The sequence below is a fragment of the Anguilla anguilla genome, chromosome 1, assembly GCF_013347855.1.
Source record: "Anguilla anguilla isolate fAngAng1 chromosome 1, fAngAng1.pri, whole genome shotgun sequence".
NCBI classification, from domain to species: Eukaryota; Metazoa; Chordata; class Actinopteri; order Anguilliformes; family Anguillidae; genus Anguilla; species Anguilla anguilla.
The window spans coordinates 30708193-30735514 of record NC_049201.1 but is presented as its reverse complement, the minus strand read 5'-3'; the positions used below and the strand labels follow the sequence as shown (position 1 = coordinate 30735514).

Below are 27322 nucleotides of genomic sequence, written 5' to 3'. Positions count from 1 at the left end.
CTTCTTCAACATGAGACCTGAATCCAATGATAATGTTTCTGCCTCATTCACTGCAAACAGGCAACATTTGGGTGCAGGGAGAAGTATTCACAGGGCTGTCCCGAAGCTCCTAAACTTTACCCAGATTTCAACAGAACATGCCCGATCCTGGACGCATTCCTGGAACACTAGAAGTAAACTGCCCCTCCTTTTGCTGCTGCCAGTCATATATTGAGCTCCGCAAAAATATCTTTTTCATTTTATTTCAATTCTGAACTGTGATGAAAATTCTGCAATCAGTAGTCCCCCACCCCCAGGTTATGCTAGATTTTTTTCAGTTGAACTCTTGATTGAGTTTGAGATGGCTGATGTTCATATTTTTGCTGTAAACCAGGGGTGCAGAACTCCACTCCTGGAGGGCCAGTTTGTGTGCTGGTTATTGTTCCAAACAATTACCTAAGTTTTCTCACAGCTCTATAAACTATGCTGGTTCACTCCTGTACTTGGGCACAGCAAAATCTTTAGGATGCACTTGTAGACTGCTGATATAGCTGCATAGTGCTTACAAAAAATGTGAGTTAAAGATATGACTGAGCTAATTAAACAATTAAGAGCAGAAGTTGGTACATAATCCTGAAATGGGCTGGCCCTTGTTGTGCACTCCTGTGTGTAAACCCTTGTGGGTTTTACAATATAAAGGATGTTTGGGCCAACATAAATGTTTGAACATTTTTGCAAATATTCACCCCTGGAGTAAATTCAGTGCAGTTCTCAGTCCTGTTAGCTGTTGTCAATCAGTATTATGTTAAATTACTCTTAATTACTGATTGGTATTTTTAATTTGTAAAATGGGCTCAAATATAGAAATTATAGAAAAGATTTGCTGATGCTCCATTAGTAAAATACTTTACCTAGGCTGAACCAATAGGCAAATTTAAGTTTACTGAAGTTTATTCAACTAACAACTCAACTGAACCAGCCTAAGAGCTCTACTGAAATGGAAACCAGCATGCACAGGGAGTCACCATGACCAAGGAAACCAGCATGCACAGGGGGTCCCCGTGACTGGGTAAACCAGCGTGCACATGGGGTCCCCGTGACCAAGGAAACCAGCATGCACAGGGGGTACCCATGACTGGGTAAACCAGCATGCACAGGGGGTCCCCACCAACTGGGTAAACCAACCTATAACCCAAACTGACATTATAGTTGACCCCTTTTATTCCACACTATAGTTGTTTTTCAAATATGTATACAGTGTTTCCCTGAGAATTATTATTAGTGGGTGGTGGTGTGGATGGAGGGGGGTGGGGTGGTAAGGGGTATGTGATTGGGGGTGGGTGGTGGTGTTTGCACTGGCTATAACATAATTTTTAAAAATTCACTGTGGTAATTAATTACAGAGAACACGGTATAGGTGTAGTCTCACCCGGAATCTACGGTGACACCAGCTCTTCGGTGTGCATTGATCTGGGAAAAGATGGGTGAAATTAAGAAGCAATGGTAAATCTAAGCCCTTACACAGCTGTGCGTATGCACCGGGTACAGGGCGCTGACGAAACCATGGCCACCTCCAAGATCTGGATGTTCGGCTGTAATGGAACCTTGTTTTATTAGCAATACTGCTGCTACAGCAAGCATCTCACTATTGCTACTAACTTTGTCCAGTTTCACTATAGCCCATTGACCTAGATATTTGCCAGAAGAGTATTGAAATCAACAAGGATGTAGCTAATTGTAAACAAGGAAGCGGATTGAAACATTACTATAGCAACCATAATCAACTTTGATGTGAATGTGTCAGTTTCAGAATGTTGTAAACCATGAGTTTTGGAAAGAGTCGCCAGGTGCAGCATCGCTTATCTTTGGTCTGAACTAGCCTTTAAATTGCATGGAATATAAAGCAGTCATCAACGAATGAAAAACGAATACTGAATTTAAAACGAAGCATTTAAAATGTAGCGTGTCCAGTGAACACCATAACCAGACGTGCATCCATGGTATCAACAGCAACAACAATCTCAATAACAATCAAACAGCTACAGGTTATTCTCTTGAAAACCTATAATTCTATGCTACAATAAAGTGAATTTAGGCAGTCTGCCCAAATAAAGTCAATGTAGGCCAAGGGAAAAACTGGTGTAGGCTATATTTAATTGGTACTTGAAGCAAATTATAGAAATTTAAGGAAAAATAATACAGCATATCAACGTTAACCATGTCTATATTTCAGTGAACTTCTGAATACTGCACTATTGCCTATCTTAATCTGGGGTAAAAAATGGTGGTGGATGAAGACCTGTATGTGAACTACTCCAGACTGCAGTGTTGGAATACCACATACAATTAGCTGATATGAATATATTTACTCATTTTTTCACTTCTCTTCAAGATTTTGTTCTACAATTTTACCATTTTGTGTAATATGTTTTTATTTCTAATTCATGATATGCTTGCATCTTCTAGTATAAGCTTCCCTAGAAAATGTCTTGTAAAATTACATTAACAGACTATACTGAACCCCAAAACAGGTTTTAAAAAAATGGGACTGAATAATGTTATTGTCAAAAAATCTAAGATAGATGAGAGCACACTACTCCACTTAATATGGGACTGCACGTCCGTTCAAACGCTATGGAGCAATATTGCAAAACATCTTTTCAACATCCACCAACATTTACTGACCTCAAAAATGTAAAAATGCAAATATGTATTTTATTAATCAGTCATCACACAAAATGCATTCTTAAAAACTGGATAACTAAAATACAGGGGCTGGTTAAATAAAGCATTGTCAACAATAAAATCATGGGAAAATAGCTTACAGTCGTAATAATTAGAACAATATTAACAACAACACGGCAAAAAAGTACAATATATGGGTTCGGTCTATACACTGCAATATCAATGACTTGACCTCAATTTGTTTGTACTTGTTTTTGGAAAGAAAAGTGTGCTTGTTTTATTATGACACAAAGGGCAAGGGAAAAACGACACTGGGTGGGTGGGCTGATTTACAGTTAATTTGTATGCATGTGTGTGTGTGCACAAAATTTTCTTTTTTTGGAGGAGGGTGTGTGTGTGTGTGGGGGGGGGGGGGGGGGGGGTGGTATGTTGCCTAGTGAATATTTCACCAGGGCTTTGACCTAAATTAAGAACAGAAATTCTAAAACTATGGGTCAGGACCCACCGATTGTGAGATGGCTTGAGTTTGGATGAGAAATACATGAGGACAAATATACTGCACAGTACACACTTTCCACAGACATTAACAGCAGTCTCATTAAAACACTGCACATCTTATATGCACAGCACTTGCTATTGTATGTGCAATTCAAACAATTAAAACATTTGAATCCTACATTTGAACATATGCTACTTCATAGGAAGGACTGGACACAACTAATGTATTTCCGCATTAAAATTTCAGACTCCAAGTTTATAAACCATTGATTTAGAAAACACAATGAGACTCAGTACCTGCAGACGTCTGGGAATGGCAAATGCGTCAAAAGACTCAATGAACCAGGAAAGTCTTAAGTGCCTTCGATGAATTTTTTTTTTTTTTTTTTTCAATTTTTCTGTTTCTGTGGTCGGGATTAGGCAGTTTTGGTGATTACATGATAATCTGTACAAACCTACTGCACTGTAATTAGCTTTCCTTTTATATACTGTAACAAAGGGTAAAGTGAAAAAACAGTTCTTCCAAAACATATTTTTCCACCAACTCTATACAGATGAGAATTTATGGGGCTAGCTTAGCAACAGTATGCCGTGATTAGCACAGGCATACAGTATATAATTATCCACACAGAATATAATTGTCAGTTACAGAAATGTAACTGCAGTTTGATTCCAAAAACATAACGAGAAAATCATTTTCCCCAGAGGCACAGCAAATGCAAAGTCAGTATCCACTAACTGAAGGAATAAAGCACCTGTGAATTGAAATACTGCTTTATATACACCTAAAAGCAGCTGAGAATTTGTTCATTTTTTTCTTTATCTTCTACATTTCAAGATTCCCGTCTACAAGTGCACCTTGCCTAGGAAATAGATAATTATTGCAAATCGGTAATTCTGCCCTTACACCCTTATATACATACCCTTAACCCTTGTGTTCGATTTGGGTCAAACTAACCCATTATAAACTTTCAGTAAAACAGGAATGACACTTGAGCAACGCATTTCACAACCAGACCAGTGACTATACTGTAAAAATGGTTTTTGTGTTTCTATTTGTTGTTCATTATCAGTATTAGCTTTGTGTCTTTTTGCCTATAGGGTTCTCTGAATACAAGATAAAGATGAAAAATAGTTTGAACCAATAAATATCAATAATCTACTGCATGAAACCTTGTTCCATTTAAAATTTTCAGAGATAAACATAAGTTATACATGCCTTATCCATGCCTGTTTTTGTATATTTTTTGTAAATCACAATTTCACAAAAACAAATGACACTTTCATTTTAAATGGCATAGCATGTAGGATTTTTACCCTGGAAATATTATAAAATAAACATGCTAACGATGATGCACTGTCTGTCTTTAAGCACTTTTGCTGAATTCATGCACCTTTACCTGTATTTGTTATTCTAAATGTGTTTAGGAAATCTCTAGGCGTGGCACTCTTTTCTGTGTGGGGAGTGGTGGGTGTGGCAAGAGAGCCTGTGGACTGGGACCAAATTACAGCGAAGTGTAGAAGCACAGACACAGTGAAGGAAAAAGACAAGCCATCAGGCCTCGTTCAAGAACTAGAGTTAACCTTAAACTTGTTTTTCCTCTGTGGCCTCAGCTGAAGTTTGCCAAGGAGATGAAAATCAAAGCAGAGTTGGCTTGTTTTATCGTGGACCTGTAAGTAACATTACCGCTAGCTATCCAGCTAGCTACGTTAGGCAGCTGGTTGGGTAGCCTACTCAGGATGAGTGGGCAGGGTTGAAGATGTAGGAGACTTATTTGATTGTAAACACAGGACCACAGCAAGACAAAACAATTCTGCATAGTATGCCTTTAAATGTGATCAATCAGCAGTAAATGGCAACCATGAAAATACATGCTTTGGCATTACTTGTTTCTCTATCTTTTAAAATCCTAATAATATCCTGGGTCTATTTGACCAAGGCTTAGTTTCACAGGTGCTAATCAGTAAATAGAACACAAGGGTTAAGGGTTTTACTTCATTCTGTTCTTAGGTTTCTGTAAGAACTGTTATCTGAGAAGCCATTAATCTCTCACTTTGCAAACACCTTTTCCCAAATTTGGCAAAGTATAGCATGAACTTTTCAACGAAAAAGTAAGTATTTGCAACCTTTGCTCAGGGCTTCCAAAACTCCTGGGGAAGACTTAATTATAAGCAAATGGCAATGAGCCAAATTTGTATTATGAGAAAATAAGAATAATGGAAGTTGGTAAATGAATGTTCTCCATCACTTTAGCTAGGCTAATTGCTGGATTGGCTCGAACAAAAACCACTATATACAAGTTAACAGGAAAGAGCTTGGAAAGCCCTGCTTTTCCTGGATGTCCAAACACACACAAAGTCAACAGCCTTTGACCAATTTCTAAATGTTTGCTATGGATAACTAAACATTTTTCCTGAACACCTAATCAAATATTCATTTCTCAGCTGCTGTGAAAGGAGGAAATCATGCATTTCGTCTTTAAACTAGGAACTGATACGATATCTAGAGAAGTTTACAAATGTTTTATCTAATCTTATTTCCACAAATATATCTTGGGTTGCAGCAGAAATGTGAAAATGTGAATTCTGGGTCAACACCCTTTAAATGACCTATACAGCCAACAATTTGCCTTGAATCCGCTTAGCCTACTCACAGAACAAAGCTAGGTGCCTTTTCAGGATTCAGGATGGCAAAAGTGTTTTGATCCTTTCACTCAATCAATTTTAGTATAAAATATGGGGCGTTAATCATCTGCAGTTTTGCATTTGAGACCTTTATGAGCCCTTTCAGAAGAAGCATCAACTGTTTCAAGCACAAATATTTAGGCATAAATATTTATGACAATCAAGTGTGACTAGTAGGCTAAGTGCTGATTCATTTCTATGTAACAAACTTACTTTTCTTTATCAAGTAACCAGATACATATGTGACAATGTCTGAAAATACAGTTCAGGGCATTTTTTTCCTGAAAAGCAAAACAACAAAAAAAAAATGTTTGAACCTAATACCCAGGCACTATTCTGGTACTGTACATGCTATTGGTCTCACATGGCACACTGTATATTTACAGCTAAACATTGGTAAACGATGCACAAACTTAGTAAGGAATATTAGCCATAGTCAATTATGTGAATTCACTGTGACTAAACCAGTCAGAAAATTGTTGACTGGTTTATTGTTGATAGGCAGGGAAGAGTACAGCTAAACCATGAGTTAAGCTTTACAAAGAAAACAATGGGAAATGAAGCTGAAGCTAGTGACATGTCTTCACATTAGCTTTGCCCATCATATTCCACCAAAATCTCAGTGGAATGCCATATATAACTTCATTTTACATGACCGTCTGTCTTAATATTAGGTGCAGTATTTGGCAAGATGATTTAATAGTATTGAATATGGTATTAGAATAAAACTTTTGAAAGAATGGTGTGCATCTCAAAGTAAAAGAAAATATCAGTTAAACTCTTGAAAACTTGTATTGATATCTGACAAGGCATAAAATGTTTACAGTTAAGAATTCATGTAAGATTATGATTCTCTTCTGATGTGTAAAAATACGCACTGGACAGGCATCTAAAAATGTTCAAGGATATTCTCATATATTTTGTCATGACTAAACTTTTACCTTAACTACTTACCATAATTTAATTGATTAAAAAAGTGTGAAAAATATCGACGTGTGATGTTTTTAATCAATTAAAAACTTCCTCAGATTTAATGGGTTTAACATTAGAGGAGCCCAATCCATTGTTTTTAGGAGGCCCCCCATTGTGGAGTGTTATCTGGTCATCTGACCCAGAGAGGACTGGTGCATTCTGGCTAAAGCAGGGGTGCTTGAGGATCTCGTCAGGACTGGAGAGGGTGGATTCGCACACGTTGCATTTATAAGGTCTGCTGGAGTCCAGGAACAGTGTCTCCATCTGGTTGCTGTCTTCACTGGCGCAAAGCTCCACACTGTGCCTATCTACAATGGTGTAGGACTCAGCACTCTGGCCCAGGCAGGCATGGCGGGCAGCTTGCTTGGCCCGGCAGAAGCTCTTCCCACAGGCACTACACCTGTAGGGTTTGCCCGTGTGGATGTAGGTGTGCTCGCGCCAGTGGCTCTTCTGGATGAACTTTCGGCCACAGGTGGCACACTCATACCTGCGCCTCCTCGTCCCCCGCTCCAGGTCGGTCCCCTCCAGGTTGTCGATGTCGGCGATGTCTGAAGGGGGTGGGGTGTCCGCCCGGAAACCCTCCACCTCCATCCCGGGGGAGTCGGCAGCCGGCGGCCCCTCGCCGTCGTCGCCAGCACCGCGAGGGGACTCCTCGCCCCGGAGCGGCGGGTCTGGGATGAAGCCAACAGGTGCCGGCGAGGCGGCAGACCCGCTCGGGGACGCCCACACCTCCGGGAGTAGAGCCTGAGCGTGAAGCAGTAGATGCTCAGCCAGGCCAGCCCTCTGGCTAAACCGGCTCCCGCACAGGTGGCAGGAGTAATGCTTGCGGGTGGAGGCCTTCCTCCGCATGATGCTGGGCTTGACACGGAGGATCGCGCTCACCGCTGGGCTCTCGCTGCGCGTTTCTGGACCCTGGGCCTCCACGGTAAACTGATCGGCACTGGCGTCACCTTTGAAGACAGGGTGGTCTGGCCCGGATTCACCCAGTGCCCACCTGCCATCTAACAGGCGACCCGAATCAGAGGGAGAGGAGTCCGGATGAGGTGAGAAGGGTTGGCTGGGTTGATCTGAGATCTGTATCCCATATAGAGAGGTAGCCAGAGGCATCCCCACTTCAGAGTGGGAGAGAGCTGCTGGGCTGACCTGGCCCATCCCCTGCAAGAGAGGAAAGGCGTGCAGGAACTTGACCCCCTGTTCCAGTCGCAGAGGGTCAATCAGTTGCGGGGACAGCTTGCCTGTGTACATCAGGTTGAGGAGGTAGCTGAAGATCTCTGGCTGGATGTCTGCTGGCTTCAGTCGGACACAGTCGCTGAACAGTTAACAGACGAATGGGTGTTTACAGAACAAGCAGCAAAAGGGCAAAGGAAAGACTGTGGTTAGGACTTTGTAGTTTCAGTATATGTAGTGGTAACAGCTAAAAGGATAACTAATAGCTAAAATGAAAGCATATTGAATGCAAGCACTGAACATGGACCAAGCAGTCTGTGCTGAAATATTCATGAAGGCAATTTAAAAAACTAAAATAATCTTGAAACATCTTGACATTTTTGAGCCCACCCAAGCCCTTATGTTACCTGCCCTGGTGAACAAACAACATTCGGAAGTAGTTGGAGAAGGCAGCAAGGACAGCCTTGTGAGCTTTGAAAAACACATCCCCGATGGCCACCGTGCAGTCACACAGGAAACCAAACTCCCTCTGAGCGTTGAGCTGTTTCAGGAGGACCACACCGTGGTTGGCCAGCTCCATTCTTCACCCTCCACACACACACACACACACACAAAACCGTTTCAAGACAGTTTCCTGTGAAACCCCAGACCGAAATGCAACAGAGAACTGTTCTCAGAAGTCTTTCTCGAGAGAGGCCAACATGGGGAGGCAAAACAAGACCACAGAACAGGATGAAGAAAAATTTACAACAAAAAAAAAAAAACAGCCTCATTACTTAGACAGATTCTGCATCAAACACATTACAGACTTATATAATGCTCTAAAAAGAGGCTTTTAGCATTTATTTATTTATTTATTTATGTTCAGCAAAATGCACACTTCCCTCACGTCCTTGTTCTCTGGTGTAAATATGGCTCATTTACGAATGGAAAACAACCATAAATAAAATATAAGGTAAGTGTATCGCTATATTCACATACTGAACTAAAACACACTAACTGCCAAATTTTGAACACAACGTGGCCAAAAGTCCCAACAAACGTACACAAAAAAGTAAGTGTGTACGCCCCCTAAAACAGAGAACAATGTGATGATATTGGTACGTTAAATTTAAGAAGTGCTTAACAGTTTTATGCAGCTTAAGTACGTCGGTCCACCGACGCATTTTTCCAAGTGAAAACGGCCCCTCGCTATTAGCCTAAATCTTTTACACTGCTGTCTAGCATTACTCTCGTCTGTCGACGTAGTACTCCGTTTTTCACGCCAAATCTCTCGTAGAAGCAATCGTAGCCTAGATGAAATTCAAATTATAGAACAATGCGTTCTAAAACAGGTCTTGTGCAAGTAAATGCAGCCTTTTGTAAAACAGCCAAGCTGATCCCCCGCAGAGTAAAACCACTCTGTAGCGTGCTTTCTCAACAAAAACATATCTTTACAAAAACAGAAAACACCACTGCAAGTCTTGATTACACGTTTTGCACGACAACAAACATTAGGTATCGCGTTATTTCCATTCTGTTATTTGAAAGCATCGCTTGCTGTCAAATATTTGGATCAGCTCTTCCGAAAGCAAAGCATACCCCACGGAGTCTCAGGACTTAATTGCTACACGGGTTGTTGAGGAAGGGGTGGTCACCAAATATATTATTGTAACTTTAAACTGACTTCAATATCATAGCCGTAATTTAAATAATTACAAGCAAACCCCTTGCGCAACAAGAAACGAAGCATGTAGTACAACTCCATACTGTAACGTACCTTTCTACTTCTCTTCGAATAGTATTTCGATGCGTGTTGTTGTTTGTCATAGGCGAACTTGCCCGTTTGGCTGGCCACTAAAGCGCCGCATTAGCTGCGATGGTCGGTGTTTTCCGGTCGGGTTACGTTTCAATCACATGACTCTCCAAAGCGGTTGAAGGAAACGAGAAACACTGGTGTGTGGGATATTTGGCAAATTTGCCTCGCGGCTATCAGCGCGCTGCAGCGCGGGCCCGCTGACCGCGCGTAAATGAATGAGTATCCCTCCTTGCTAGCACTTTAGCAAACAGTTGAGTTGTTCAATGTCAATTTCTAAAAATTGTAGTTCTGCCATATTTTGAGGGTATATTGCTCTTTATATACTATGGTATTGAAATCCCATTGTGCTGAAACTTGCAGTCTACAGTATTAAGGATTTATTAGCTGTCAAAGTTAGGCCTAATCCCCTGTTAACAGTAGGGCTTGTAGCAGTATTAAACTAATTATTCTCAAAATTTGTTTAGCCTCAAAATTTAATTAGAAAATACATGAAGAATAATTATAGTATGCATTTGCAACATTTATTCAGTGGTTCTGTAAGCTATATCTATTATATCTACTACAGCATTTATTGTGGGCCAAGTCATTTAAGAGGACACAATCATGTTCCTTATGTTTACAATATTTAAACTAAATAATGCCCAGCTATGTTTCATGTTCTTGTTTTATGCCTCAATTTCATAATTGCTTTAAACAGCAAGAAAAACTTGCCAGAATCTCTCTGTCCGTGTGTGTGTGTATGCGAGCGCACCTGCATGCGTGCTTATGTGTGTGTAGCCACGCAGTGAATGTTGATTTTTTGTAGTTAGTCTCACTTTCCTTTCATTACAAAAAGGGAATTGGCTAAAGGCCCCGCTCATAATTTTGTGCCCATTGGGGAAGTCACGTTGTGAGATTCATTTCCTGCACCCTGATTGATTCAAGCAAGTTTGAGATTGTGTTCTGCTCTTTCAGCTCAGTGTCTGGTAAGTTCCTCTCCGTCTAATGTAATTACACTTTGAGAAGGAGAGAGAGGAGGACAGAGTTACAAAAGAAGTTTCTCGACTGAACTAGAGAAACTGGCCCAGAAGGGAGGAGAAGAAGGGACTGAAAACAGGCAGTGGACAAAGCAATGTTGATAGTGGGAAGCTATCCCACTGCGGGGAATTGTACAGCTGAACATACTGCCACAGGGACTCATTCCAGACCGCCTGGGACTGGACATGTTGACCGCAGTGAGGAAGGAGACAGGAAGTCGTCAGGTGAAAGAGCATAGATAGTTCAAAGGGGTACGAATTCAACAGATGGGAGGTTTTCTCACATAATCTTGGTATGAAAAATATAATGAGCAGTGAACAAAAACATAAATGCAAGAGAACAAAATATCCCCCTGAATGGGGTTGATTAAAGATTCTTTACTGCATGTATACAAATGGGAGATGGACACCATTTTATTGTTTAGATTACATCTACTGGATTTTATTATGCTGAAGCCTGGAAGATGCCAAGGGCTATCTAAAATAGTTTATAAACCACATAAATGGTAGGCTTTTCAGCATATTGCTGTCTGTAGCAAAGTTACAGCTTCTGAAGAATGAAGACCGAAGGAGCATTAAACAATGTCACAATGGTTCATTGAGAAATGTGTCGCCTTTGGTGGTAGTTAAATAATTTAGACAAACATTCAGTTATGTAGGGGAGAGTGGGGAAATAATGGTTTTCGTATTTGACTCAATTCTGAAAATATTACTAAAGATAGATGAATCAGTTTTAATACAAACAAACTACCCCCCTTAGCTATGATTGCATGCCACAATTAAATATCTGGGACATACCATTCACTAGTAACCTGACCAAAAGTACAGAGAGTGAAATGTTACATTTAACCCCCAGAGTTGGGTAAAATTTAATGTGCCACAGGGTACACACAGCAATAATAGCTTTGCAAGTTGACATAAAGTAAGACAGTGTACAATACAATTCAATGTTGTATGACAGAAGCAGTCTTTAATCTATTTTTGATTACATGTTTTTTGTGGCCTACCTATATCGGTGAAAACATATCACAAGTCTATGTCTTTTTGATCCAAACAGCTGTATCAATCAGTGTTATGTCACCACGTAGCCTATTCAATAAAATTCAATAAAAATTTAATTATAAAAAAAAACAAATCCAATCAATTGGTTCATCAAGAGTCTACTGACAACAGGCGAACAACCCTGTTACATATCACCTTGTGGGGGGGGGGGGGGGGGGGGGGAGATGGTAATTCTGTGTGTTTAATCTGAAATATGTCATTCAAGCTCGATGTATCTACCTAAAAAGTCTGTGTTACATTTTACCCTGTGTTGAAGGAAACTAGATTTGGCCCTGCTCTCCCCTTACAACCTCCGTACCAAACTGACTAACATGCAGGAGGGCATGTATATGGTACAACACACGCATGCACCCACACACACACACACACACGCACACACACACACACACAGTGAGCTGCATAATGTTTGGGGCAAATACATTATTTTGCTCAATTTTAGATTTGTAATCAAACTTTTCACATGTGGTTAAAGTGCAGATTTCAGCTTTTATTAGAGTATTTCTATACATTGTGGTTCCACCGTGCAGAAAATATAGCCCTTTTTGTACATAGTCCCCACATTTCAGGGCATCATGTTTGGGACAAGTGACTTCACAGGTGTTTCTGGTTAGTCAGGTGTGTTCAATTGCTTTCTTAGTGCAAGTATAAGAAAACATCCAGTATCTAGTCTTTTGATTGCCTTTGGAGTCTGTTATTGGTATTTGTCAACATGATGGTGAGAGTTATGCTAATGAAAGTCAAGGAAGCCATTATGAGGCTTCAAAATATATATTTTTTAAAAACAGTCAGAGACATAGGCCAAACCTTAGGCTGACCACAATTAACTGTTTGGAACAACAGTAATAAGAAAGAGAGCGCTGTTGATCTCAGGAATCGCAAAGCACCAGGTAAGCCAAGGAAGACTTCTATAGTTGATGTATAGCACTTTTAATACCACTTTTTGTAACCCAAAATTATTCACATAAATATAATTTATTTTTAAAAGCCCAGTAAAATAGAGAAGCAAATAAAACAGAAGTAAAAGCCGAAACTATGCAATGATGAAAAGGCAACAACCAATGACAGAAAGGTACAGATGTACATTAAATATGGTTAAAGAAGCCTATATAATACCCATGACACAATAAATATGCATTTCAGAAATAACTTTAATCTGTTTTAGCTGTTTTTAAAGATGTCAAAAGATACTGCAAACCTGATCATTTCTGTTAGATCATTCCATAGCTTTGAGCCATAAAAACAAAGGTTATCTCTCCACTTTTTTAAGCTTTTCTCTTTGGATGTTAAGCATGCCAACACTGGAGGACCTTAGGGCTTTAGGGACATATTTTGGAAACCATCAACAATGTATATTTGGACGAAACTATTTGATTTAGAAAAAGTAAGGCAACTTTAAAATCAATTTAAAAAATAATGGGTAGTCAGTGTAGGGTAGCCACAACAGGGGGAATATCAGATGTTATATTCCTCCTGGTTAAAACTCTTGCTGCCACCTCAATATGTCACACTTGCAGCCACTTGAATATGCCACAGTCCATCAATCAACTTTTTTTGGAGAGCCACTGATTAACACTGTCAGATTTAAATGAATGCTGAATATATTTACTTTGCTGTAAAATCAGATCAGAGTCTAAAATTACTCCTACAGTATCTCAAATTATTGTTTTTGCTTTTGTTTTACACTGTACATAAATGTTATTGTAACTGAAGTTACACTGTATTGGCCCAATTCTTTTGCATTATTTTTTCTTTCTGAGCTTTTGGACCTATAGATACCTATAGTATTTTTGGCATTAAGCTTTAAGAAGTTTTTAGACATTCATGTTAAGGTGTCTGATTGGCTGTTAAACAATGGTTTAAAAGCGCTGTCGTCATGTGGTGCTACACCATATATAACTGTGTCATTGACTATGTAATTGTATTGCCTCTTTGGCAGTCGTAGAGTTATAAAGGAGATTAAACAAAGGAAACATACCTTATTTGGCAGAATGAAGTTGTATCTGAATCTAAAGCAGGGCACACGCCACGTGCGTGTGTGCGCGCTCGCGCGTCTGCATGCGTGTAAACAATATTTCAACGACATAAATTGAGTTTAAAAGCATTGAGGCTATAGCCAGTGTTGTTATATCAGAACAATATTCTGAATATTCACATTTTTTATATTAATGTGTTTATTAATTTGTTAACGTATTTATCATTACTTTTAACCGATTCTCTATTGTGCTTTTTAATTTTGCTGTTCGACCAATCTTATTAAAAAGAGCATTGGCCTAATGCATTTGGTTATTTGAAATGGACGCCTATGGGTTTATTTGTTGGTTTTATGTAGGTTAATTATATTTTGAACAGAAAGGATTATAACGTGAAATTTATTTTATTAAGATAGGCTTCAAGCTTTGTGAAGTGTCTTCACAGCCGATAATATATGTCAATCTACGGCCAATGCAATGTAATGTAACGTTTTGCGTGTAAAATCGCTTGTTTCCCTATAGTAATTGAAGTACAACAGCTCGTCCTGTAGGCGGCTCTTATAGGTGAATGTTTGCTTGTTGCTTAGAAACCTGCCCTTAACATTGAAAAGTCTTCGCTGAAACGTGCCCTGTGTGAAATTTAGCTGAGTAACTTTAGGTATTAGTGTCGCTGTACGTACAGTATAAGATAGTGATAAAAGATCGGTGTTTAGACGTAACACAATGGATGATAATGATGCTGGTCTATCATCGCAAACTTTAAACGAGACACTTTTTAATGAGGTAATCTATTTCCTTTTGTCTGACAGTCTTGAACACGTGAAATGTGAATGCATAAAACTTCACACGTCATATTCTACTGGATTGTGTCAAAAAGATAATCATCTCTCCAGTTAACTTGGGCTAAGCATTTTTTTCTATCTGAGGAATAATTAATGAAAGGCGCAACCTGGATCCAGTTCCTACTTGCCAAATAAGATTATGTTTTTGTATCCTAATGACTCAATTACAGTCGTTTCATTGACACATGCACGACGGGATTTCAAAGAAGTAATAGCCTATAGCCTAGGTTTATTCCTATTAGGCATTCAACAGGTGCTTGTAATTCCTTTGCCATTATGTAATTTCTCTCCAGAACAGCATGCTGTTGATCTTCCAACTGCACACTTCTTTAACCTTACTTAAACTGCAAGGAGTGTTTTTCATCATCTATATTTTTACAGCTCCGGGATCAAATTGGGTCTCTACAGAGGCAGTTGCAACAAAAAGAAGATGTTATTAAAGACATGACATATGACAGGTGGGCTAAATAATTTTATTTATTTATTTATTTATTTTTTTACACAATATTACATTAAGCGCAAATCACACAAAACTTCATTTGAATGGGTTGCTTTTGATGCACATGAACTGAGTTTAATCATTTACATCAGTTTTTTTTTCTTTATGAAAAAATTGCCTGTAGACTTAGCATCTCTTTCTGTTGTAGAACGTCAACTATACCAGATTACCAGAAGGTAAGAAATATTTGTGTGAAACAGATGTCTCAATTTTATACTTTTTGGCTGGTAAAAAAGTAACATGTGGGTATGGAAATCCTCCTAAAAATATATAATGTAAGAAATTAAATAGGAAGTATTTAATTATTTGTAATTATATAAGTATATACTGTACTATACAGCTTAAAGTATTGGGACAGTGACACGGTTGTTGTTTTGGCTGCATACTCCAGCACATTTAATTTGAACTAAGACAATGAATGTGAGATTAAATTCCAAACTGTCAGCTTTATTTTGAGAATATTCACACCCTTATTGGGTGATCCATGTAGGAATTGCATTCCTTTTTGTACATAGTCATCACGTTTTAAGGGAGAAAAAGTAATGGTACAAATGAGCATAATCAGAAATGAAGTCATATTTAGTACGTGGTTGCAATGTTTTGGCATCAATGACTGCCTGAAGTCTGCAATCCATAGACATCACCATGCACTGGTTATCTTCCCTGGTGATGTTCTGCCATGCCTGTTGCCAGTTTGGTTGGATTCAGGATGGGTGATTTACTTAGCCAGTCAAGAAGTCCACTTTTTGGCCCTGAAAAACTCCTTGGTTGCTTTAACAGTATGTTTTGGGTCAATGCTGCAAGATGAAATGCCATCCAATGAGTTTTGAAGCATTTGGTTGGGCCTGAGCAGATGTTTCTGTACACTTCAGAATTCATCCTGCTGCTTCCATCAGCAGTCACATCATCAATGAAGGCAGCCAGTTCAGTGACAGCCATACATGCCCAAGCCATAACACTACCACCATGTTTCACAGATGAGGGGGGTGATTTGGGTCATGAGCAGATGCTTTCTTTTTGCACACTGTTGGATTCCGTCGAGCGCGGGGGGGTCCTGTTCCATTTTGTCGAGCGGGGGGAGGTGGGGGGGGGTTGTGTTGGATTCTGTCGAGCAGGGGTGGGGTTCGCTTTGTAAAATCCTTCTTACATTACATTATTATGAAGTGTTCGGTTGCCATCCCGTTTAAAATTTATACCGCTAGTTCCGCAATTAGGGGATGAACAACGTAATTGTGAAAATAACGTTATTTACCTAAATATTATAAATATTGGATTGTGTGCCCCCCCTCCTGGCCGTGTGGCCCCCCCTAGCGGTTGTGGCCCTAAACAACCACATAGACCGTTTATGCCACGGGCCGGCCCAGTATTCTTCATCATCCATTACAGGTCTACCTGGTCATTTGCCATTGTTGAATGGTGAATGCTTTCTGAAAATGTATCTAACAGTTGATTTTGACACACCCAATGTTTTGGCTATGTCTCTGATAGATTTATTCAGATTTTTCAGCCTCATGGTGGCCTGCTTTACTAGCATTGACACCTATTTGGTCCTCATGTAGAGAGACAACAGGAACACACTGCAAATGCAAATTCAACACCTATAATCAATACTAGACCTTTTGTTAGCTTTCTTGTGCATGAACTAATGATACAACTCATAGTTGTCCGAGAAACAGCTGAGCGGCGATCTGTTTTGCTCTACTTTTGGTCTCCTGAAATGGGGGGGAATTCCCACACCCCCTGAAATGGGAGGGAACAGAATGTATATACCCTCTGATTAAACGTGGCTGTCTCCACTTTAACCTCATATTCATTGATTTATTTCAAAACCAATGTGCTGGAATACAGAGCCAGAATACTGTCCCAATACTTTTGTATTTAACAATAAATAACATATTTGTAATTTGTTATACAATGTGAAAAATAAGTACTGAATGTAAGTGCCAGTAATTTATTATATTTAAAAAATGTGTTTCATCTATTTTGGATTTTATATCCAGATTCCTCTGAAAGTTGTCTATTTTGGGAATACATTAGTGAAAATGTCAAGTATAACATAATTTTTTTTTACTGTTGGAGTAAAAATATTTACTGCATGGAGATTTTGAGGTCATTAAATAGATTAAGCACTTTGATTTGGAATGACATAAAAGCCTAGTCATCACTTAGTAACGATGTAATCTTGGTGACAGCAAAAATGTTTCTCTTATAGCACCATTGAGAATATTTATTGAATATTCATTTCTAAATTCAAAACTGTTCTGTTTGAATGATCCGAATAGCTGCAAACATTATGACCTACACCTCATTGAAACTGCACATGAAATAGGTTAGGCAGTTAACAAAAAATAAGTGCAAATTCAAAAAGGGGCCTTAATGCACACAGCTGATGTCTTGAACCAGCTTATGTAAATTAAGCTCAAAGCACAAGTCAGCATCTTGTTGGTGAAGCCAATCAGAGATGATCTGTTTGTAGGCCAGCTCCGCCCCTCTCTGGGATGATGGAATGGTGCGGGAGCGCCTGGCCCACTACCAGCAGGCTGCAGAGAAGGCACGGAGCGAGCTGGCCGCCCTGCAGGCCAAACATCAGAGCATCCAAGCACAGGTCGCCACCATCCTCTTCCCTCATACTCATTCTATGCATTTTAGCAGCAAGTTTATATCCAGTAAATGGAAGTGAGGTTGGATAGCATCACCCATATTTACTATAACTATAGTCTTTTAGCTTTTTATTTTAATGCTAAAGCGTTTGCTCTGAAGCACTTTTTTGATCGTAATCTTTGTCAGCGTTCTTTGACAAACCTGAGTGAAACTGGGTGATTTTAGCCAACGTCTTCTCCATTTAAAAGAAAGAAACATTTTCTATGATTAGTTTCCAAAGAGTTAACACCCCTGCTCAGAAAATGTAAAGAATACTCTTAGGTGCGCCAGCAAGTCTGCTCACTGCTGTGTCTCATTTGCTGGGCAGCTGCAGGACGTCCTCTCCAGGCTGGCATCTCGGGATGCAGCAGTCCAGGAGCTGAGGGAGGAGCTGGAGGGATACAAGGAGTCAGGCGCCAGGCAGGCCTCCCTGGTGGGCACCCTGAGGGAGCGGCTGCAGGACGCAGAACAGGACGCCGGGGGCCTGGCTTCCTCCAAGTCCCGCCTGGATGCTGCCCTGCAGGAACTGGCCAATGAGAACCGGGAGCTGAAGAGGAGGGTCCTTGAGCTAGAGAGCCAGTCACAGTGAGCTTCTCTTTCTCTTCTAACTTTTAAAATCATAATGTTAACTATTGCTCTCAGTTTGTAATTCTAAAATCCATGTTGTATTTTGTAGCTCCATTTCACCATCAGTTCAGGAAAGCGTGAACTAGAGCCTGTTTCCCCTGAAATATATGTTGTCAGCCACCACTTTTTTTTACTCGGTAATCCACCAAATGAGTTGTGTGGTGTGCAGCTGGTGCAAGGGACACATTGCACTGAGAAATGGTGATTTAGCTTAATATCACCGTATACTTAACTGTTAGTTGCATCAAACATACCAGTCTCAGCATCTCCATTACCACACTACAGGCAAGCCAAAGCGGCCTTTCTTTATAGCGTGACACAACATGCTGTGATTCCTCTGATCAAAAGAGGTAACAGACAATAAACAACTTTGTAAAATAAGTTTTGCAAAGCAGAAGTCATTCTTGAACATTTAAACACTTGTGAACATCATGTGAAATAAGTAATTTTTGTAACTTTTCCCTGTTAAATGTGGGATGTCTCCTTTGGACAACTAGAGAGTACCTTAGTGGCTGGAACAAGACAAAGCGGGAGGCTTCAGACACCAAACGGACATACCAAGCGTTTGTGTACAAACTCGCTACCAGTTTGGCCGTGGATCTTGGAGGAAGAAAAGACCCCCTGGAATATATTTTGTCTCAGGTTACTACAGTCTTAAAATTTAATCTCTTCAGGTAGTTTCACGCTAAACAATTGACACTTTCCTATTCTGTTTCTTCTTGAGTGAGTGAACTTTCAGATGATCCCTGGAGATTATTAGTGATCAGACAATCCCGTTTCACCAGGTAGATGCACTGTGTGAGCGGAGTGAGGGACAGAGGGGAAAGATCCACACCCTGGAGGAGAGTGTACAGGCCCTGGAGGTGGAGTGCAGGGCCAGCAGGGAGACAGTGATGAGGCTGGTGGCAGAGGTGAGCCGTGAGCGTGGAGTAGCCTCCACTCGGGCCAAGGAGGTGGAGTCTCTGAGACAGGTACGGAGAAGGCTCTAAACATTCCAGCGTTATTAACTATTTTAAACTTTTATGGGATGTACAAAGTTTAAAAGAATACAGTCATACATTCACACATTCACATTAGATTAATGAACCACCCCAAGTTAGACTAAAGACTATAGGATGACACAGAAAGCACTGATGTAGAATAATGCTTGTTTAGCCTGTGTGAGCTGAGTTACCATTGCATTGCATGCTGCCAAAACCATGGCATATGGCCACAGGTACCATGTCTTAAGTTAGACAAATGCCTGTCTTGTGATTGGCATTAGACTTATGTAGTGCAGTGTGCCCTGTACTACAGAAAAATGCACTGTTTTGAAGGTTAGTAATCTGAGGACAGTGCATATTTCCACTGCAGCCGTGCAGATTCAGATCTTTGTGTGCAGTAATACCAATTCCATGCTGGGGTGAAAAGGGGTTAAAATGTTCTGAAATAAATACGCTGATAAATAAACCATTTGAAGAGTGAGCCAGTAAACACATGGCAATGGTAATGGGTGGGAAGCCCTGATGTAAACTACCCATCCAGATGTATTTCAAAACCTTAAAAAATATTCTATATTCAATAAAAACATTTTAATACGGTTTTTCCTCTAAAAAATGTTCAATAAACTACTGAAATTGGTTCAGTAGCATCTCTACTACTTTACCCTCGTTGAGAATGCCATGAATCTATGAGTATGCAAATTGGCAACCAGTAGCCATGGGATCTGAATTCAAAGTCAGTTTTTTTCTCGAAACCCATTGGCTTTTGCATTAGGTTCCGGAAGCAGTCATCTGTAAAACTGACCACTGCAAACATGGATTCCCTCTATGCTGTCCAGTACATTTTTGTTTTAGAATGGACTCCTTTGGCAACTTTGTGTCCCTACTTCTGGATTACATCCTAAAACTGCACAGTCTGCCATGTTCAACACACCAACTGTCACAACAATGTCACTAACTAGTCAGCCTCCTGTATGCTAAGGTTTCAGTTTACCACATTGCTCTCATGTAATTTGCATATCTTTGCATAGTGGCTAGTGCGTGCATGTTTCCAACTCAGATTGCAGGGAAGTACAGAGAACCTCTCCATCTACAGTGTACGAATGTGAAAATGGCACTGTGGTGACAAGTTCTGCACAAAAAGAAATGATAAAAAAACAAGTTTTTGAGTGGCATAGGTCTGTAACACCCCTTCCTAAAATTAATAAAATAATCTCTAATGTGCCTAGGAGCTCAACAGTACCTTGCTGGCCAAGAGGAATGAGGAGAAGGAGAACCAGAGTCTTCAGGATAGGCTGCATGCAAGCCAGCGGGCCCTGGCAGCCACAAAACAGGAGCTGGACAGAATGGAGAGGCGCTCCCTCGAGCTGGACGGCCATCTGGCGGGCACCCAAATCAAAGCCCAGAGTTTGCAGGCCCGGGAACAGGCCTTCAGGGAGGAGCTGGCGACGCTGCTGGGAGGCAAGCTTGCCACAGCGCCCCCTACAGAGGAGGACTTGTGGGAGCAGCTGAAGGAGATGTGCAGCAGGGAGAAGAGCAGCAGAGCGGTACGGGGAGCTGTTCTGTTCTCCCCTTTGCCGTCGAATGCAGAATAATTCATGGAAACTTTGTGGAGCTACATGCAAAAAGTTCTTTTTTGTTTTTTTTCATTCCCTTTGTGGAATGTCATTTGCTTCAATGCCTTTTGACAAATGTAAAAATACCCCATAACAGATACATTGATTGATTGAGGGTTTGCCCATAGGAATCAACAGACATTATGTACACACAGCGCTTTCAAGTACAAAAATGTTACTGGCAGTCAACTGGCCACATTGCGTGCAGATCTTCAAATAGGCCTCTCTCTTGCATCGATGTGTTCCCCAGGCCTTGCTGGAGATGCAGGCAAAAGCTTCCCAGATGTCGGAGAAGTTGGCTGAGCAGGAGCAGCTCCACCAGGTGGCGCTGCAGAGGTCCCTGCTGGCAGAGCAGCATGGCCGGGAGCTGGGTGCAAGGCTCCGGGGGCTGGAGGTGGAGCTGCTGTCAGGGGAGGTCCTTCAGGATGGGCTTAGGCACAACAAACAGCACGTGAGTCACAGGAACAACCATAGTCAACATTATTAGTAACTAACAAAAACATTTTTTGAGACATAAATCCCTAAGGATTTCTGTATATCCAAGGCAAATTGTGGTCATAACTAGCTGTCAATTGTCAGTACAGAGGGACTGTCTTCAGATTAGCCCTTTGGTTTAACAATCTGGCTGGCACAGACCAGATTCAGAAAGCTCATAATCTACTTTGTTGTTACATTGACAGTAGCAATTAGTGGTGGGTGGAGCAGAATGTGCGTTTGCTGTCTAGTTGACTGGAATTAAAAAAAAAAAATTAGAATGGGGAGAGCAGGCTGCATTGGCTCCTGTTTTGGCTTCTGTCTTGCAGCACGAGCGCTTCCTGGAGCAGCTTTCAGAGAAGATGAAACTGGGTGGGGTCACAGCTGACCTGGGCTTTGACATGAGGCTGGAAGCCATTCTGTCACGTGCAGAGCAGCTGGTCAAACAGGAAGGGGCGGCCTTGGTGGAGACCAGGACTTTGGCCCACAGCCTGCAACGGAAGGTACAGCACATGAAGTCCTTTTGGGCAAAAGCCCAAATACAGACCAACACTGAAACAAATGAGAGGAGGGCCACATGGTAATGGATGTATGGGTTGTTCTGCAGACTTCCCTGTTGTATTATGGTCCTGCAGTAACTGAAGGTGGCTGTGCATGGCTGGCGTACCACTGTAGTTTCAAAACCTGCTGTGACTTACAATCTGTGTTTGCGTGTGTGTGTGTGTGTGTGTGCATGCGTGGATGTGTGCTTGCATGTGTGTGTATTTGCAGCTGTGTGTATGACAGCCTGTGGGTGAGAATGTGTGTACGCACAACAATCTGTGTGTGCATGTCTGCATCTGAGTCGGAATGACCACCATATCCTCGCAGATTGTAGAAATAGGAGGAGGAAGAGGAGGACAGAGTGTGTGTGAGTGTGTGTGGTTCTGGGGACAAGCTTGTTCCCTGTTTTGGTTCTGAGGGCAGCTTTGGCCAGTGGCATTCCTGTCCCCTGCAGATGAAGGCCCAGAAGGAACGGCTGGAGAGCAAGGAGCTGCACACAGACCTGCTGCGCAGGAAGGTGGCCCAGCTGGAGGAGGAGAAGAGAGCTCGATCTGCTCTGGCTGTGGAGCGTGACGATGCCCACCTGGCTGCCAGAAAGCTGCAGAAGAAGACGGAGAGACTACAGAAAGAGCTGGAGTCCCTGCGGCACTCCAACACTGAGCTCAAAGCTCAGCTCGCTGACACCCATGGGCTCAAGGTAAGAAGGGTGTAAGGGACTGCACTGGCCTGCCCCACCACTAGGGGGAGGAGTTACATCCATAGAGGCTTGTGGAATGTCTGCTGAGATAGTAATTAGAGGTAGAAAATCATTTCTGGTTGTGAAATGGTCAATACAAACTGAAGGGCAACCTTTGTTGAGGCACTAACTAGCAATACTGATAGCAATACAATGTAGCAAGCTATTTGTGGCCCAAATTTGGGCCATATAGCACACAATTGCAGGCTGATTCTAGCACTGTCAACACTGATAGTGTGTTATAACTGTCATATACTCAATTTTCTCATCTTATTTAATTTTCTCCTATTTTTCATTTTTATCAATGATGACAAACACACACAGTGGAGCCTTGCTTGTAGTGTTGCCTCCTACCACTTATGTGAAACTTTCAAATGAGAACTGGTTTGATTTTATGCATGGTTATGTTATTTTCTCTATTGTGAAAGACTTTATGTGTGTGTGAAACTTTGTGCAGCAAAATACGTAACAAATTGCTTCCCATATTGATTCAATAAGGAAGACAACATTATATTCTTCAATAAGGAACCGTTTCTTTCTGTCATTATAGTCATCAGAATTATTAACAACATACTCTTCATCAACATCACAACCAGACTATCAACAACATAGTGGCATCGTCACCATCAAATGGAATGAAAAGTAAGAAATGAAGGGTATTACCTCGTTAAATATTTATTGATTCATTTATTATTCAATCACCTTCATCCTCATTACCATCCAAAAGCAAAAATATTAATGCTGATAACATAAGCAGTAAGACCAAGACCATTGATAGTAATAGCAAAATAATGTAGTCAAAATAATGATATTGGAGGAGGAAATCTCTCCACTAAATGAAATGTGCTGCATCAATTCTCTGCACGTAACTACAAGGCAAAGCTTCCTTATGCTCAGTCTGTGACATAACCACATGCTTGTTCCTGGTGGATGCATAGAAAAAAAGAGATGCTAAGTCTCAGGCATCTGGCCTGGACTCACGCTTTCAACCTTAATCTCACACAGTTAAACTCCCTCAAGAAATCTCGCATCAGACCTATGTGATGTCAACACAGAGCACTATAGGTTGGGTTCCCCCCCAAACCTCCTACGATCCCCCATTCCATTCCAAACCTTCCCTCGTAAGACTCCAAGAGTTGGTAGTAAAAGGAGGCAGAAACTGTTGTTACGGTCGCTGAGATAACCACTTAGTGGAGCAACATGAAATGTCAGGAGACATGTTTGAAAATATGAATAAATTTATTAAAGGAAAAACAAACATAAATATCTTTGGTAATTTGAAGTGTAGTGTGAAAGTCTATGTGTGCCACTAGCATATATTTGTAAGATGATTGAGTGAAGGAATGCATGCATGGATGCATGTTAAAGTGTAAGTGTAGGTCAGTAAGACAAAAAACACCTGCATGGTATAAGGTGGAATAGATAAACTGAGCACTGGGACCGGTCCTCTTATTTCCACACGCACAGGCGTTTCCACCTCAAGTTAGTAACAGCCAACTCCGCCCGGGGACTCCCTGTAAAGGAAAACAAGACACGAAGCCAGCGGACAGAACTGTGTTCTTTATTCTGCAGAAGGGGAGTCAATTCACACACCAGGTCCCACAGAGGGGTAATTTCTCTGAGCATTTATATCATTCATAGCACATTACTTGTGTTTACTTCCAGCATTAGCAAATCATCACTTGTTACATTTTACTAGTCTCTCAAATAAGGTTAATAAGGTTAGATTTATTTCTTCTGGGAAAGAACTTAGGCAGAACTCCCTTTCCAGTCCAGGTCCCCTCCTATGTAAACTGCAATGCCAGTTAATTTAATATAGCATTATATTGTGTCTATATTACACAATGTGATAAGATGACAATGGTCAAACTGCACAAGCAGCCTTCCAGGTGCTGTAAGGCTATTCTTCGAGTCTTGAGGTGAAATCGCTATGGAAGATGCCATTGTCTTGAAAGGGACAAGTGAGGTTATTCTTCAACCACTGCACACTGAATACCTTACAGATTTACACAGAAGACACCCTGGAACTGATACAACAAGACTCAGAACATGTGATGGTTGCTTTCTAGCCATCTATGCAGAAAGACTTCATGGGGGTGTGATTCAAGCGTGCACACATGTATCAGTCGGAAACCGCACAGCAAAAGGTACTCATTTGAAACACAAGCCAATTCCATCACAAGTAGTCCTGAATATGCACAGTGGAATAGTGTTCCTGAATGAACATTTCACAGTGCAGAGTGACTCTTGGACCCGTCGAGAAATGATGGCACAAAGCTTACCGTCAGTATGCTGAACATTTGCAATGTACCCTGTGATCCAACACAGAGTTTACCAGCCTAGTGTTTCCCATCTGCAAGAAGCTATTGAAATCAACAGCAAAGGACACCGCAACTGTCAAAGCTCAGCTGGTAAAGAAATGCAAAGACAAAAAGCATGCTTTGAGAATACAGGCATTTAGTCCTTTGTAAGCATCTCTACTGATTCAGATGGGCTGATTGATTTGGTCGATCAAGAACATTCCAATTTTTGGCCCTGAAAGACTTGATTGCTTTAGCAGTATGTTTGGGGTCTTTGTACTGCTGTTAGGTGCTGTCCAATGAGTTTTGAGGCATTTAGCTGGAACTGAGCAGATAGGTTTCTGTACACTACAGAATTTATCTTGCTACTGTCATCAGCAGTCACATCATCAATAAGAGACACAAGACAGTCCCAGTGATAGCCATACATGCAAAAGCCATAACACTACCTCCACCATGTTTCAAAGATAAGGGGGGTGTTTGGGATCATGAGCAGTTCCTTTCTTTATCCACACTTCTCTCTTTTCATTACTTTGGTATAGGTCAATACTCATTTGTCCATAAGTGTTTGTTCCAGAACTCTACAGTTCATAATGTACTTTTTAGTGAACTCCACCCTTGAGGCTTACCAGTGGTTTGCATTTTGCAGTAAACCCTCTGAGGTTATGTCTTCTTTTTATTTTAGTCTTTGACACATCAATGTCTACTATACATCCTGGAGAGTGTTCTTCATCCTTTAGCCTGTGTGATTACAGATTAAAGTCATGGAGCAAAAGCAAACCATCACGGAACAGAACAAGAGCCTTGGTGAGCTGGAGAAGGGGAAGGAGAGTGCAGAGAAGAAGCTGACCACAGCCAAGGCTGAGTTCCAGACTAAGGTGCTTCGAGCCATAGAGGACCAGCAGCAGGCCCAGATTCTGCTGGAGAGCCACTCCAATGAGCTAAGAACCCTCAGGCAAACCCTAGCCGAGCTCAGCAAGACAGAGAGGCAGGTGAGAGACAACAGCTGTAGATGCCCAAGAAGGTACATTTTAATACAATACATATTCACAAGTATTGTAGCCATTTTGAAAAGTGAAGATGAAAATCAGAAACGAAAGTTTTTCTCAGGACCTTTACTTCTTGTTCTTTTTTCTCCCCTCCCCTATCCTTTTTATTGCTCCAGTTGGCAAACTTTCGCAAGGTAGTGTCCGAAATGCTGGGCCTAGATGCCAGCATGCTGGCCATCCCCGATTATGAGATCATTAAGCGATTGGAATGGCTGCTCCACCCATACCACCACCACTACCATCCCCACCATCATGCCTCAGATGCCCCCAGTGCCTACCCACCCCAGCAACACCACCAGAAGGACCCCACCGCTGAGTCTGCTACCATGGAGAATGATCCAAATACAGCCCTTAAGGCCCTGCCTGCACCATCAGAAGCTTCCCCCTAGAGCCCAAGGACCAATCTCCCATTGCACACAGATCATAAACACCTTTACCTTAGTAGAATCCAAGCCCATTACAAGGGTGCTGGGACTCAATCACAGGAGGCCTGCTGTGTGTTCAGATATTTACTGATTTCCTAATGTACCGAAGCATTTTCAGCCTTTTTCTAAATGATGGATTGAAGTTGAAAATATAGTTCAGTGATGCTTGGGCAATTAATTTGATTGTCTGTAACATATGTCACCCATCATTTTGCCAAGATATGTCAGTCACTGATTATTTTTCACCTAAATATATTTTAAATTGAACTAGTCAGGAGTTGCTTGTGCTATGTGTAATAAATGCCAAAGTACAGTATCTCATACATTTTTTGTTTAGAGGAAAAACTGGAAAAAATTTGCGAGTATCAATCAAGGTTTGCAATGATTTACATTCAGAAAGGTATGAATATAAGGTGGAATGTTAGCATGACATGAATTAAATCATAAGAAGATTTGATTAGGCAGGGACTGTGCTTATGACAGATGTGACAAGACAAAGCTGCTTCCATGGTAGAAGATATACGCTGCAAGATTTGGCAGATGTAGCGATCTCAGTGTGCTTGCACTTTTTACTATTTTCAGATGTTTAATTATTAGCAGAGATTGTACATTTGTATTTTCATAATCCATTTTACAAGGTACCTTGACACATTTAGATAAATTTGCTTGACTGTGTGTGCATGTGTGTGTTTCTGTTTTTCCTTTTTGCACCTCCAGATGGCGGCACTTCAGTTTTGTATTTCTGTTCGTTCCCTCGTT

General features: G+C 41.0%; 2 protein-coding genes across 4 annotated transcripts; one reads left to right on the top strand and one right to left on the bottom strand.

Annotated features, from left to right (window-relative positions):
* Positions 1 to 2111: 2111 nt before the first annotated feature.
* On the bottom strand, positions 2112 to 9972 carry zbtb2a (zinc finger and BTB domain containing 2a). Its single transcript, XM_035406949.1, has 3 exons — positions 9746 to 9972; positions 8394 to 8574; positions 2112 to 8128 (listed from the first exon to the last, which is right to left on the bottom strand). The coding sequence occupies exons 2-3, from the start codon at positions 8564 to 8566 to the stop codon at positions 6856 to 6858; spliced, it is 1446 nt and encodes a 481-aa protein (XP_035262840.1). The 5' UTR covers positions 8567 to 8574; positions 9746 to 9972; the 3' UTR covers positions 2112 to 6855.
* On the top strand, positions 8601 to 27238 carry ccdc170 (coiled-coil domain containing 170). 3 transcript variants are annotated; one of them, XM_035406933.1, is made up of 13 exons: positions 8601 to 8941; positions 15056 to 15132; positions 15322 to 15349; positions 17650 to 17778; positions 18142 to 18398; positions 18938 to 19082; positions 19226 to 19411; positions 20650 to 20967; positions 21287 to 21487; positions 21840 to 22013; positions 22508 to 22750; positions 25845 to 26081; positions 26255 to 27238. In XM_035406933.1, the coding sequence occupies exons 2-13, from the start codon at positions 15119 to 15121 to the stop codon at positions 26525 to 26527; spliced, it is 2205 nt and encodes a 734-aa protein (XP_035262824.1). In that variant the 5' UTR covers positions 8601 to 8941; positions 15056 to 15118; the 3' UTR covers positions 26528 to 27238. The 3 variants fall into 3 exon arrangements, with proteins under 3 accessions (XP_035262824.1, XP_035262815.1, XP_035262831.1); XM_035406924.1 differs by lacking the exon at positions 8601 to 8941 and adding an exon at positions 14425 to 14615; XM_035406940.1 differs by lacking the exon at positions 8601 to 8941 and adding an exon at positions 14425 to 14615 and having other exon boundaries at positions 25845 to 26113; positions 26255 to 26419.
* Positions 27239 to 27322: the final 84 nt, after the last annotated feature.

Excerpts from the sequence above, each read along its gene's own strand:
- ccdc170 (XM_035406924.1), top strand. The coding sequence starts at position 14,556 with ATGGATGATAATGATGCTGGTCTATCATCGCAAACTTTAAACGAGACA. Across the intron at positions 17,779-18,141 it reads ATCAGAGCATCCAAGCACAG|CTGCAGGACGTCCTCTCCAG; the intron begins GTCGCCACCATC and ends TTTGCTGGGCAG. Across the intron at positions 18,399-18,937 it reads GAGCTAGAGAGCCAGTCACA|AGAGTACCTTAGTGGCTGGA; the intron begins GTGAGCTTCTCT and ends TTGGACAACTAG.
- zbtb2a (XM_035406949.1), bottom strand. The coding sequence starts at position 8,566 with ATGGAGCTGGCCAACCACGGTGTGGTCCTCCTGAAACAGCTCAACGCT. Across the intron at positions 8,129-8,393 it reads TTGTTTGTTCACCAGGGCAG|CGACTGTGTCCGACTGAAGC; the intron begins GTAACATAAGGG and ends TTAACTGTTCAG.